Here is a 12774-nt window from a genome sequence, read left to right on the forward strand (position 1 = left end):
GGATACCAACAGGAAAGGAAGGGAAATGCAGGATCAAAGGTAAAAACCAATACAACATATACAAACACTGCTGCCATGGAAAGCGATGTCCATCGTGCCCCTCCACCTATGATCGCTTAAGCCAAGGGAATCCCATATACACACTGGACTTTATAGCAGATAATTGCCGCCTGCTCACAACTAGGCAATCAGGCCTGTGCGCACTCGCCTGCTGATGGCCAGGCTTCCAGCTCTTCAGCACTACTGTGCATATATACACCATACCCTGCTTAACAGTCAAGGCTTATCAGAGGGATGTGACCCCGTGTTGCTTTGGCCGATCCTGATCACAGGAGAGTTGTCTTCAGTTAGGAGAACTAACGACTTGGTCCTATAGAGGACAAAAAAGAAACATGGCTGGTAGCCCAGAGCAAAGATTTATGGGAGAGGTGTCCTATAGGGTAGTTATGGAGATGGGGCTAACGCCCACATATGCTGCCATGGGGCCTGTCAGTAAAAGTAGTTATTGGGTGCATATTTTATAAAGCAGTGTGACCTTTTTAACCAATGTTTACCTGCACATTCATCATTGGACATTTTGTTTTGGGATGTTTACAAAGTGTGTGGTTTTTTTTAGGCACCAAAGCACTCTTTACCAATACCCATGCCTTTTTATGTGAGTAAGTAACATGGTTTCTTAGTGTTGGCACTGCTGCACAGGAGAATCTTAAGGTGGGGCCTATTTCATCTATCTTGGAATTAAATTAATTTACTAAAGCTTGGTACACATGGGCAGAGAGAGAGACTTGGAGGAGGAACATCATGCCGTTTTTTGTTTTTCTTTTATATATGTTCTATGCATTATACAGATGCACCACTTTACATGTAGACTAAGGGGACCCCCCAGGCACTATATTTAAAGGAGGGTTTGTTTTTTTGTTTTTTTTGTTTTCCATCAAAATCACTGCTCCTGGGGAAAAAAAAAAAAGTTTGCATTAATGCATGTCCCCCAGGGAAGTACCCATTCCCCCAAACCCCTTTTATGACCAATTACTTGCAAAGAAGCCTTCAAAATAGGCACTCTTGATTGTTCCTATTTTCTGCACCCATAAACCTCAATGAGGTTTGTGTTAGAACTTTTACCCAGTTCGGGAATTCTGCTGGCGGGGGGACAGGGGAACAGTTGAGTGGTGTTTGGCCCATCTCTACTAGTGTGTACTAGGTTTTACTCATTGCAGATTGGAACTGATTATTTACATCTTGTAATAGGGATGCGCTCAGGTGTGTGCACACCCACACGTGTAGAGCTCGCCAGGAAGTCGGCACTGCACAGCGCTAATCGCAAGCAGCGAGACATTTTTCCAATCCGTGGCTGGAGATTGAGAAATGTCTCACTGACTCCTTATTGGGTAAGATGTCAGTCTAAACTTCTGGACCCTGATGGGAGAAATCTACCCCCACTACTGGCATAGTCTGTCAGGCAGGATAGATCAGCAGAAGGGTGGATCAGTAATGAATTCATATTGCCTGTTTTCCACTATTTACTTTATACATCGGTTGAAATCTGTAAACTATATGGTGAAAAATATAACCATTTAGGTCAATTGAACACTGTATCCCTGTTTCTTTTAGAGTATATCCCCACCTTTGTCGAGCTGTCCGTAATTTTGTCCGACAACTGGGCAATACTCCAGCAAATAAGGAGTTCTATGTTGCGTTTTCAGACTTCCCTGCCCGACAAAAGTAAGTAGTTTTGCCATTCATTATGCACATTGGGATAAAATTGACCCCTGGTTGGCTTCCTACTTCAGAAGAATAACTCCTCCTTGCTTTTCAGCTGCACTAACAATGTATACACACTTTTATCTGTAAATAACCAAATTAAATGCATGACTAAATGTGGATTTAAGTGCTGTGCACGTGGAATTGTGTGTGTGTGTGTGTTTGTTTGTGTTTGTTTGTGTTTTTTTTTTTTTTTTTTTTTTTTTATTAACTTTTGAGGTCTTATGTCCAAACCAACTATGCAAAAAATGACTCGTGCATGTGTACAGGTTGTATGTTCAAAATAATCCAAGTACTGAGTCCATTTGTGAACATAATCAAACATCTTTTAAAACTTTTATATGGTCTTTAAATTGTTCACACCCTTTCTTAAAAAATGTGCTTATGTATTTCTTGTAGGGTACGTGAACTCAGTTCTTTAAAAATTGGGACATTACTACGCATTACTGGGCAAGTGGTGAGGACTCATCCTGTACACCCTGAACTTGTCAGTGGAACATTCCTTTGTATGGACTGCCAATCTGTAGTCAAAGATGTGGAGCAACAGTTCAAGTACACACAGCCAACTATCTGCAAAAATCCAGTCTGTGCAAACAGGCAAAGGTTTACGCTGGATACCAATAAGTCTCGTTTTGTGGACTTCCAGAAGGTAGGATGTCTACTAAAAAATGCAATGAGTAGTGCAATACCCCATATTAATTGGTCAGAATTCGCTTCAGTAAACATTTTTTGTTTTGAGCGACTGAAAATTTAAAAATGGTATTTTTAATGTCAGCAATTTTACCATTCTGACATTCAATACAAACCTCCTACAATATCCATGTCTAATTACAGATAGTATTCTTCAGCTCAGGGACTTGGGTACTGTTGTCAAAATTGTGGGTGTGTGGTATTCTGCTAGCGAGAGGAGGGGCCAGGCCTCAGTTGTGGAGGCATTTCCATTCCATCTCTTGAAGTAAGCATAGGAATCGGCTGAAACCAATTATGTATGTATGTATGTATTTTTTCAAAGAGGGCAAGATTTGATGTAAACATGCGTGAGGCCGACCATTTTGCCTGGCATACTTTGAACCATTAAATTTGGTCCAAGCACTAATACACTGCCCAACAAGAATTCCCCTGCCTTTGTGGCTGTGTGTGATGAAGAGATGAGCTTGGGCGTGTTATTTGGATATACTGTATTTATCGGCGTATAACACGCATTTTCACTTTAAGAGGGAAGTTTTAGGAAAAAAAATTAAGATTTTATCTATTGCACCTATGTATTACCTTGTCTATTAAAACTCTGATCACATGTTATTGTTGATCTCCCTAAAATACAAGGTTAGCTATGAAACCATGCACACTGCTTAATAAAACAAAGTCTTATTCATTTCACAAGAAAATAGGTAAACACTAACATGAAAATACGAAAAGAAATTACAATATCAAAGATGCTTATCACAATGCTTTTCTCAAGATAATGTTTCATCAGCTGGGCTCGGTATGGCAAAAGAGATGGCCATGAGGCTCAAAGCGGTGGAGAGAACCACGTGGCTCAGGCACAAGGCAAGAACAAAAAGGATGGAAAGAAAGCTCTCTAACTCGTTCAGTCCTTTATACTTCAATGATGCCATCCAGACCCAACCCCATTGCCATCCCATCTAGACTTTTGACAAATCACATTTATGTGGCAGTCCTCCTCAATACATTATATTACTGTCCATTCTACTGTATTGGCCTCTTGGGACACCATTGTACATGTCTATTTATCCTGGTCAATCTTCAATGCCTTTTGATCTTCTGTAGCAGGACATTCATCAATCATATTTTCAGCTATGGTCCTTTTCAAGTTTGCCTGATCTCTTCTTTCAGATATGCTAAAGACATTCCAGACTGCCCCATAAAAGCAAAGGCTTGATTGCATCAACACAGCCTGATTCATGCCGATCTGTAGCCTCAGAGGGGGCAGGTCGAGTGCCAACAGATACAGGAGAAACTCCTGTTTTCTCGGCGGCCTCTTTAATAGTCCCGCTTCCTATGATGGCCAGAACAGCTGTCCAATGACAGCGTAGGAGACGGGAGTTCCTTTTACAGAGGCCGCTGTGTAAACAGGAAATACTCCCGTATGTACAGCACTTGTCCTGTCCCCTCCAAGGCAGGAAGCATGTATATCTTTTTTGTGGCCCCCAGCGCTTGGGGATTTGTTGGGGGGGGGGGGGGGGTCACAAAAGATATACATGTCAAAATTACCAGGCGGGCTGTCTGAAATCTGACTTTGGACATGCCTGGTTTAACCAGCTCTGCCTGACCTATGGTAAAATGACAGGTGAGACCTTTTGTCATTCTGGGTGGATGTCCTGTGATGTCGCCCTGGAATTCACCCTCCATGGGCAATGCTGCAGTGTGATCTGTCATTGGCTGTGTTTACTGGACCCAGCCAATGTCTGAACAGTGCACCAGCCTGCTGCAGGTACCATGTGGTCGCTGTGACTGATCACAGCAGATCACATGACAATTGTAAACAAAAGGTGGCTTCCTTTCTTGCCATTCATTGTGTACATTTGTGTTGCTAGCTGCGATTGGTCAGTGATTTCATGGTACAGACTGGGCCAATCACATCTAATTGCAACAATACGAAATGAATCAACTTTTTAAAAATGGTTTCTTATAACAGTAAAATTACTGGTATAAGCAAAGCAATTGTAGCACTACCCCCATAGGAGCCGTTGGTGAATGCTGGTTATCTCCCACCCTATTCATTTAAGACCAAAAGCAGTCCTTGCAGCTTTGTTTTGGGGTGTTTTTGCCTTTAAATGGGTGTTTATTAACCCTTCCCCATCCATGCCCGAATCCCCCATTAATCAACAGAAGTCTTCAGGGACTCAATCTATATACATTCAGTATATACACACTCCTTTCTTCTACCTCCAACACAAACTTGCTTGTAGAACTAAAATTCCACAAATCAACTAGCACTTTGTTTTTTTTTTTTATTCAACACTGACTTTCGGATCCTTGTAAAAGCATTTTTGTAGGCAGAGACTGTGGGCCATTTTTGGTGTAGCAAAAAGAGGTATTTGGTGCTAGCTGTCCATATAAATGTTTTTCGTGTGGGGAATTAGGCTTTTGCAGGGTTGCTTGTGGCAGTTTGTGTGTGTGTCTCTCTTGTGTGGGTTTTTTTTTTTTTTTTAACCAGTTAAGGACCGCCGCATGCCAATGTACGTCATCAGAATGGCATGTACAGGCACAAGCACGTACATGTACGTGCTTGCCTTCCAGCGGGTGGGGGGTCCGATCGGACCCCCTCCCGCTGGATGCGGCAGTCCGTTTCGCTTCAGGAGCGATCCGGGATGAGGGGATGGCCGTTGGTTTCTGGCCACCCCCTCTCGATCGCTCCTGGCGAATGAGAAGCTTCCTTCCGCTGTGTATAGTAAACACAGGCAGGGAGGAAGTGATGTCATTCTCCTCGGGGAGGTCTTTTTGACCGGACTACGAGGAGAACACTGAAAGTAAGTGCACCAAACACTACACTAACAAGTAGGCACACAAACCCTCCCCCTCCCAGTCACAGTGTCACTGATTGCAGTGATCATTTATTTACTGATCACTGCATTCAGTGTCAGTTGTGACAGTAAAAACTGTCAGGCCAGTTAGTGTTAGGTCCAGGGTAGCCCCCTACGACCCCCCCAATAAAGGCTTAACCCCCTGATTGCCCCTAGAGTTAACCCTTCCCCCCCCCCCCCCTTTTGCCAGTGTCACTAGGCGATCGTTTTTCTGATCGCTGCATTAGTGTCGCTAGGTAGCTAGTTATTTTTTTAGGTTCATCACCAGGTTTTTATAGCCCTAGGTACCCCGATATACTACCCAATAATGGTTTTAACCCCCTGATTTCCCCTAGTTAACCCTTTCACCGGCAATCACAGTATAAGTGTCACTGGTGATGCTGGTTAGCCAGTTGGTTATTTTAGGTTCCCCGTCAGGTTTTTATATAGCACCAGGGACCCCCATAAACTACCTAATAAAAATTTGAACCCCCTGATTGCCCCTAGTTAACCCTTTCACCAGTGATCACTGTATAAGTGTTACGGGTGACTCTGGTTAGTTTGCTTTTTATAGCATCAGGGCACCCACCATTTATTACCCAATAAAGGTTTAACCCCCTGACCACCCGGCGGGTGATATCAATTAGGTTTTAGGGTCAGGGTCTGCGTCGCCCCAGGCAGCGCTAGGTTAGTGCCAGTACCGCTAACACCCACACGCAAAGCATAAACCTCCCGTAGTGGTATAGAATCTGAACAGATCAATATCTGATCTGATCAGATCTATACTAGCGTCCCCAGCAGTTTAGGGTTCCAAAAAAACTCATTGTTAGCAGGATCAGAACAGATACCTGCTAGCACCTGCGTTTTGCCCCTCCGCCCAGCCCACCCAAGTGCAGTATCGATCGATCACTGTCACTTACAAAACACTAAACACATAACTGCAGCGATCGCAGAGTCAGGTCTGATCCCTGCGATAAATGTGGTATCCCCGTACTTGGGAGAAGCAGCAGAATTTATTTTGGGGTGTAATTTGACTTATGCCCAAAATTTTAATATTCCTGCAACTTGAGGCAAAATATAAAATATTTCATGGACTCAACATGCCTCTCGGTAAATAGCTTGGGGTGTCTACTATCCAAAATGGGGTCATTTGGGGGGGGGTTTGTGTTTATTTTGGCATTTTATGGCCTTCAAAACTGTGACAGGTAGTGAGGAGTGAAATCAAAAATTTGCACCCTTAGAAATCCTGAAGGCAGTGATTGGTTTTCGAGGTGCCGTACGCGGCTAGACTCCCAAAAAGTCCCACATATATGGTATCCCCGTACTCAGGAGAAGCAGCAGAATATATTTTGGGGTACAATTCCACATAGAACTATGGCATGTGTGAGCAATATATCATTTAGTGACAACTTTTTGTAAACTTTTATTTTTTTGTGTCATTCAATCACTTGGGACAAAAAAAAATATATATATATATTCAATGGGCTCAACATGCCCCTCAGCAATTTCCTTGGGGGGTCTACTTTCCAAAATGGGGTCATTTGGGGGGGGGGTTGTACTGCCCTGCCATTTTAGCACCTCAAGAAATGAGATGGGCAGTCATAAATGAAATGCTGTGTAAATTCCAGAAAATGTACTCTAGTTTGTAGACGCTATAACTTTTGCGCAAACCAATAAATATACGCTTATTGACATTTTTTTTTTTTACTAAAGACATGTGGCTGAATAAATTTTGCCCTAAATGTATGACTAAAATTGAGTTTATTCGATTTTTCTTATAACAAAAAGTAAAAAAAAAAATATATATATATATATATATATATATATATATATATATTGTTTTTTTTTTCCATTTATATCGCAAAAAAATAAAAATCGCAGAGGCAATCAAATACCATCAATGGAAAGCTCTATTTGTGGGAAGAAAGGGACACAAATTTCGTTTGGGTACAACATTGCATGACCGCGCAATTACCAATTAAAGCAGTGCAGTGCGAAATTGTAAAAAGACCTCTGGTCCTTAGGCTGAAAATTGGTCCGGGGCTGAAGTGGTTAAACAATGTACATTTTACTATCCATAGGCAATGCTTTTAAAGGTTACCACTTTAGATGTACAGCGGATGTCTAGTGCTAGAATTACTGGCACCTCCCGCTGCTTGCAATAACCCAAGTGGCTGGTTAGCAGCTCCAGTTTTACAAGAGAGCTGACTGTCCTCTCTCTAAATGGTATCGGATCAGGGTGATGCCTGGAGTGGTTTACTTACACCAATATTGAGGTGGCTGATGATGTTCCCCTGCCACCAGCAGACATTGGCCTCCCCCCCCCCCAATGATTAACCCCAAAAGCAGGATGAAACCTGTTTGGGGAGGGGGGGTGGCCTGGATGAATCTCATTGAGGCTGATTTTACCTGATAACCACTCGGGCTTGGTGGGGTGTGCAATGGCTAAGCTATCTCTTATGTCTACAGCATGCTTGGGGTTTGGATGAACTTTTTCCCTAGCCTGCATTCTCACTAGTCAGTGACATTAACTCCTCAAACCTTTATCAGCCTGAACAGAGGCCCATAAGCATTTGTAGTGGGGACATATTCATTTATTAACGTGGTTGTGTATATGTCAATGTTAAATCTGTGGACATTGAGATGGCTCAGTGTTTGGAGCCATCTACTGACAAAATCTGGTTGCGCACAAGATATGGTGATTATAAGCACAAAGACTTTCATAGGAAGTACTGTTTGTTTTGCTAAGAGGTTGACTTTTGTTACCCAGGAGTCTGTGTGACCTACCCATGAACACTCTGATATGCAGTGCATGCCGGGTAGGGTATAAAAGGGACTGCCGCGGCCATATTTGGTCTCTTGGGACCACGCTGCCTGCCTGTGTGGAACTGGTGAGGAGGATTCTCGGACACAGAAAGTCACCGCGGACTGCAAACTGGACTGTTTGCGAGGTGACTTGACGGAGCCTAAGAACTGGTGATTGGATTGATGAGGTTCGGAGATGCTTGTCGGGGTAGTGAAAGACCGGATCCAGTCAGTGGAGTGACACAGAGCATCTGGCCCAGTCTAAGCTGAAGCAAGCTGCAGTTATCAGACTCAAGTCATAATCCAGAACTCTGATCCAGTTGGTGAGCATGTTGGAGGCCACCATTTTACTATTGCAGGCAGTTAGACTCACTCATAGGCCTTGCTGGAACCTGTTGTTCCATGGAAGCTTAACTGAGCAACTGACAACAGAGTAGGCTTGAGGCTCAGGACACTGGACGAGGGGCAAGCCAACAGTTCCATTGCAAATTGGGCAAGCTCTGGCCAGAGATCAAGCCTGCCCACCCAGTAGTCCAGGGGTTCATCACTCCTCAGAGCGTCCACATCGGCCATTAACCCGATGTAGTTGGACACCTGACGGTCTAGGCGTTCCCAGATGCTGGATGCGGATGAGACCTGTCGATGGGTCGGCTGAAAGAATGACCTTGTATCAGAAGTCACCAACACATCTTCAAACTGCCCTCTTCTTGCAGGCGCTGTTGGATTGGTACCCGCAACTCTTTCTCTGGGAGTGGGAATTGCTCCTCTGCCAGCGCACGCAAAAGCAGAATGCAGCATTTCTCGAAAGCAAGGCCTGGATGTGCTGCATTCTGACAGCCCTCTGACGGTGGTAACATTTCTGCCATTTTGTGTTTGTACCGGGGGTCTAAGTACGTTTCCACCCAATACTGGTCGTTAACCCCTATGCTTTTTATATGGGAGTCCCTGTTAAAACACTGGAGCATGAAGGCCCCCATTTGCACTAAACTGGAAGCGGTGTGGTGGCCTGGCTCCTGCTCATCATCCAGGAAAATGTCGTCCTCCTCGTTCTCTCCCCATCCACGCACAACAAGGATCCCAGAAAGGTTTAAAACATGCTCTTCTTGCTCCTCCTCATCCGCCCCGGCACCATCCTCCTCTGACTCCTCTTCAGACTCCTGTTGTTGACTTGTCTCAAATAGAGTAGCCCCCCCCGGGAATTCATCCAGCATTGCGACTTCCTCATCTTCCTGCTCCTCCTCCACGGCTTGATCAATGACACGATGCAATGCATGCTCCATAAAGAAGGCATAAGGTACCATGTCACTGATGGCGCCATGGCTGCGACTGACCAGTGATCTCATCAAATGACCACAGAAGTCTGCATGCTTCGCGCATGAGCAGCCACTGGCACAGTGAAAAAAACCAAGCTCCCCAGAACCTGTTCTGCTGCCGAGTTCGTATAGGTAGTCGTTAGGCTGCTCCAGCAGAAACATGCAGTTATCAAGCATATAGAAGGTTGAGTTCCATCGCGTCAGACAATCGCAAATAAGACGTCTGACCGGCAGATGTGTCGCCGGTGAATGTCAGCAAGGCGAGCCATGGCCGTGTAAGATCTTCTGAAATGGGCAGAATTTTTTCCTTGCCTGCCACAAGATGTCCTGGACCCCAGGGTATTGGACAACGAATCGCTGCACGACCAAGTTTAAGACGTGTGCCATGCATGGCACGTGTGTAATTTTGCCCTGTTTCAATGCGCTAAGCAGATTGGCACCGTTGTCGCACACCACTTTACCAACTGTCAAATTGAGGGGTGTTAGCCACTGATCTGCCTGTGAACGCAAACCTGAAAGGAGTGCAGAGCCAGTGTGGCTCTTGGCTTCCAGGCACAACAGACTCAGCACAGCATGGCAACGTCTCACCTGGCATGTCGAATAGGTTCTGGGGAGCTTGGGCAGCGGAAGAGACGCTAGCAGCGGAAAAGGAGGAGCCAGCCGAGGAGGAGAAGAGGCAGGCCTGCATGCAATCCGTGGCAGTAAAACCAAATCTACACGGGTGCCACGGGTTACATGCTTGATGGCCGTCAGAAGGTTCACCCAGTGGGCAGTAAAAGTTTTATATACCTTCCCTGTTCGTGTTGGCTAGACCACGTGTCTGTGGTCAGATGTATCTTGGCACCGACACTGTGTGCCAGAGATACAGTACATTCACTTGCCGCTGAACATGGCCATGTAGCTCTGGGGTGGCCTTCTGTGAGAAATACTTCCTTCCTGGGACCTTCCATTGTGGTGTCCCAATGGCCACACGTTTTCAAAAGGCCTCCGAGTCCACCAGTTTATATGGCAGTAGTTGGCGGGCTATCAGTTCTGACAAGCCAGCCGTCAACCGTTGGGCAAGAGGGTTATCCGGCGACTTCTTCTTCTTCTTTTTTTTTTTTTTTTTTTTACGCTCAAACATTTGGCCCACGGAAGCCTGCCTTTTTCCACAAAAACATAAGGATGGAAGGTGGAGTGGAGGACAATTGTGAGGAGAGAGGAGAAGTAGAAGACGAGGCTGGACGGTGAGAGCCTGGAGTGTGGCTTTGTGGGTTCCGTTGCTCCCACTGGGCTCGGTGATGGCAGCTCATGTGCCTTCTTAAGGCTGTCGTCCCTAGGTGAGTGTTGGGCTTTGTCATGAAAATCGCATGAAGAAACTGACCCCCAGGTCTTCTGGTTTAGGACAGCGGGTGTCACCGCGGGTGCGCACGGTCGCGTGCGCGCGTCCGTGTTGGCGACAAACGGCCTATTTAAACTAGCCTCTTGCTAATGGTCTCTGCTGTCTGCTCTACAGCATTATACCTGTGAGACCTGATCCGTAGCATTCGTTCCTGATTGACCTGGCCTGCCTGTGACCCATCTGTTATCTGCCTGCACCCGACCCCGGCTTGTTGTGACGATTCTCCTGCCTGTTCCCTTGTACTTCGCTTCCAGTCTGATATCTATCTGACCCGGCTTGCTTTGACCATCCATCTGCTAAGGTGAACCTGCTTATATTGAACTGTTCACCTACTGCAAGTACCTGCTTATATTGCACTGTGCATCTGCTACAAGTTACCTGCTTTTATATAGAACTGTTCACCTGCTGCCAGTTCATTACTGTTCATCTGCTGCAAGTAACCTGTCTTATTGAACTGATTAATCTGCTACAAGTTGCCTGCTTCTCTGCACTGCTTTCATCTGCTGCACCTGCTTCATTGAACTGTGTTACCTGCTTTAAGTTTCCTGCTTTACTGAACTGTGACATTTGCTACAAATTGCCTGCTGATCCATCCGCTGTGATTACCTGTTCCACTGAACTTCACCTATCCATCCTTCTCATCTGTTGATCCTGCCAGGCACCTGTACCACTCCTTACTCCTGTGTTTCCTGTTACATCACCAGGAAACCGGTAGTGGGAGTTGTAAAGGGAGGCCTCTTTCCGCAATTCGGGCTCGCTACTAAAAGGTACGTGACAGGCTTACCGCGACTTATGCGTTGACTGCAAAGATTGCAGATGGCAACACTATTGTCAGCAGCAGACACGTTAAAAAAATCACACACTGCGGAGCCATGTGCCAGCGTCCTGGGAGCACCAGATGTGACCGTACATGGTTGATGCCTCGCTCCTGATACATTAGCAATCTAAGTTCCGCCTGCTTCTCCTCCCTATCTGCTGGTCCATATCTCCCTCTGAACTCCCCTCCTCTTCCTCTCTTGTGGGCACCCACGTGACATCACTAGACACGTCATCATCTACGTCACCTTCCCCACCGCTATAAGTAGAGATCTCGGAGTAGGCAGCAACACTGGGGACCAACCTCCTCCTTGGGTTGATCTGGGTACTGTCGTCAGACTGCTGAGTGGCTGTTGTTGCTACCTCCTCTTCCTGATCCAATGCCAAGGATGGCTGCGCATCGGAAATATCTTGTGATGGATCGGGAAAATAATTCCTGTGACTCAAGCGGAAGGTATATGGTGGTGGTGGTGTTGGTGGTAGTGTCTTTGGGGTTGCACACAGCAGAGAGTGAAGAGGGTGCAGATCAAGAGGATGAGGGTGCAGAAGAGTAAGGCTGAGTGAGCCACTCAACCAAGTCTGGTGCGTCCTTTGACGTAATCGAACGCACCTTCTGCAATTTCCCACTTTGGCTCAAGTCTGTTGCTCCTGCCCTACCCCTACCACCCCTGTGGAAGGACCTGCCTCTTCCTCTGCCTGTCATTTTTTTTTAAATGACCCTGTGACAAAAGTCTTTAGAGAAGTGCAGTATCTATGTGGAAGAAGGTATATAACACCCTGCTTCAATCTGTCGTTTTTGGGGGCCTCTGGAGGTCTATAACACCAGTTATAATACACTTTTTTTTTTTTTTTTTTTTTTTTTATTGCGTTTGTCACTTTGTAGTATCGCTGCAGAACTGCTCAGCAGTCACAATGCTGCACAGTGGAAATGCACTATACTATGCTTTCTATATGTGCAAGTATTTTATACGTGTATTACACCCCTATATATAGTACACCTCTACCAGTCCTTAAAAGGACTTTTGTGGACCTAATAGTAGCTAGGTAGTGAATTGCAGACTGTCCCTGCTCCAAACTGTCCCTCCCTACACTGAGAAACTACAGCTGCAGAATCGGTCAGCAGCAGTGCAGTGCACTATATATAATTTCTATATTGGAAAGAAAGTATATTATA

General features: G+C 45.4%; 1 protein-coding gene across 1 annotated transcript in view; it reads left to right on the forward strand.

The window, feature by feature from the left end:
* The window catches only part of LOC143996626 (maternal DNA replication licensing factor mcm6), a 270522-nt gene that overhangs the window by 13668 nt on the left and 244080 nt on the right, over positions 1 to 12774 (forward strand). Inside the window, exons 3-4 of the mRNA XM_077491792.1 lie at positions 1612 to 1722; positions 2161 to 2410. Coding sequence (XP_077347918.1) covers positions 1612 to 1722; positions 2161 to 2410 — 361 coding nt within the window. The remainder of the gene's footprint in view (positions 1 to 1611; positions 1723 to 2160; positions 2411 to 12774) is intronic.

The sequence above is a fragment of the Lithobates pipiens genome, unplaced genomic scaffold (genome assembly GCF_037356315.1).
Source record: "Lithobates pipiens isolate NorthernLeopardFrog02 unplaced genomic scaffold, aLitPip1_a1.2 Scaffold_19, whole genome shotgun sequence".
Lineage (NCBI taxonomy): Eukaryota > Metazoa > Chordata > Amphibia > Anura > Ranidae > Lithobates > Lithobates pipiens.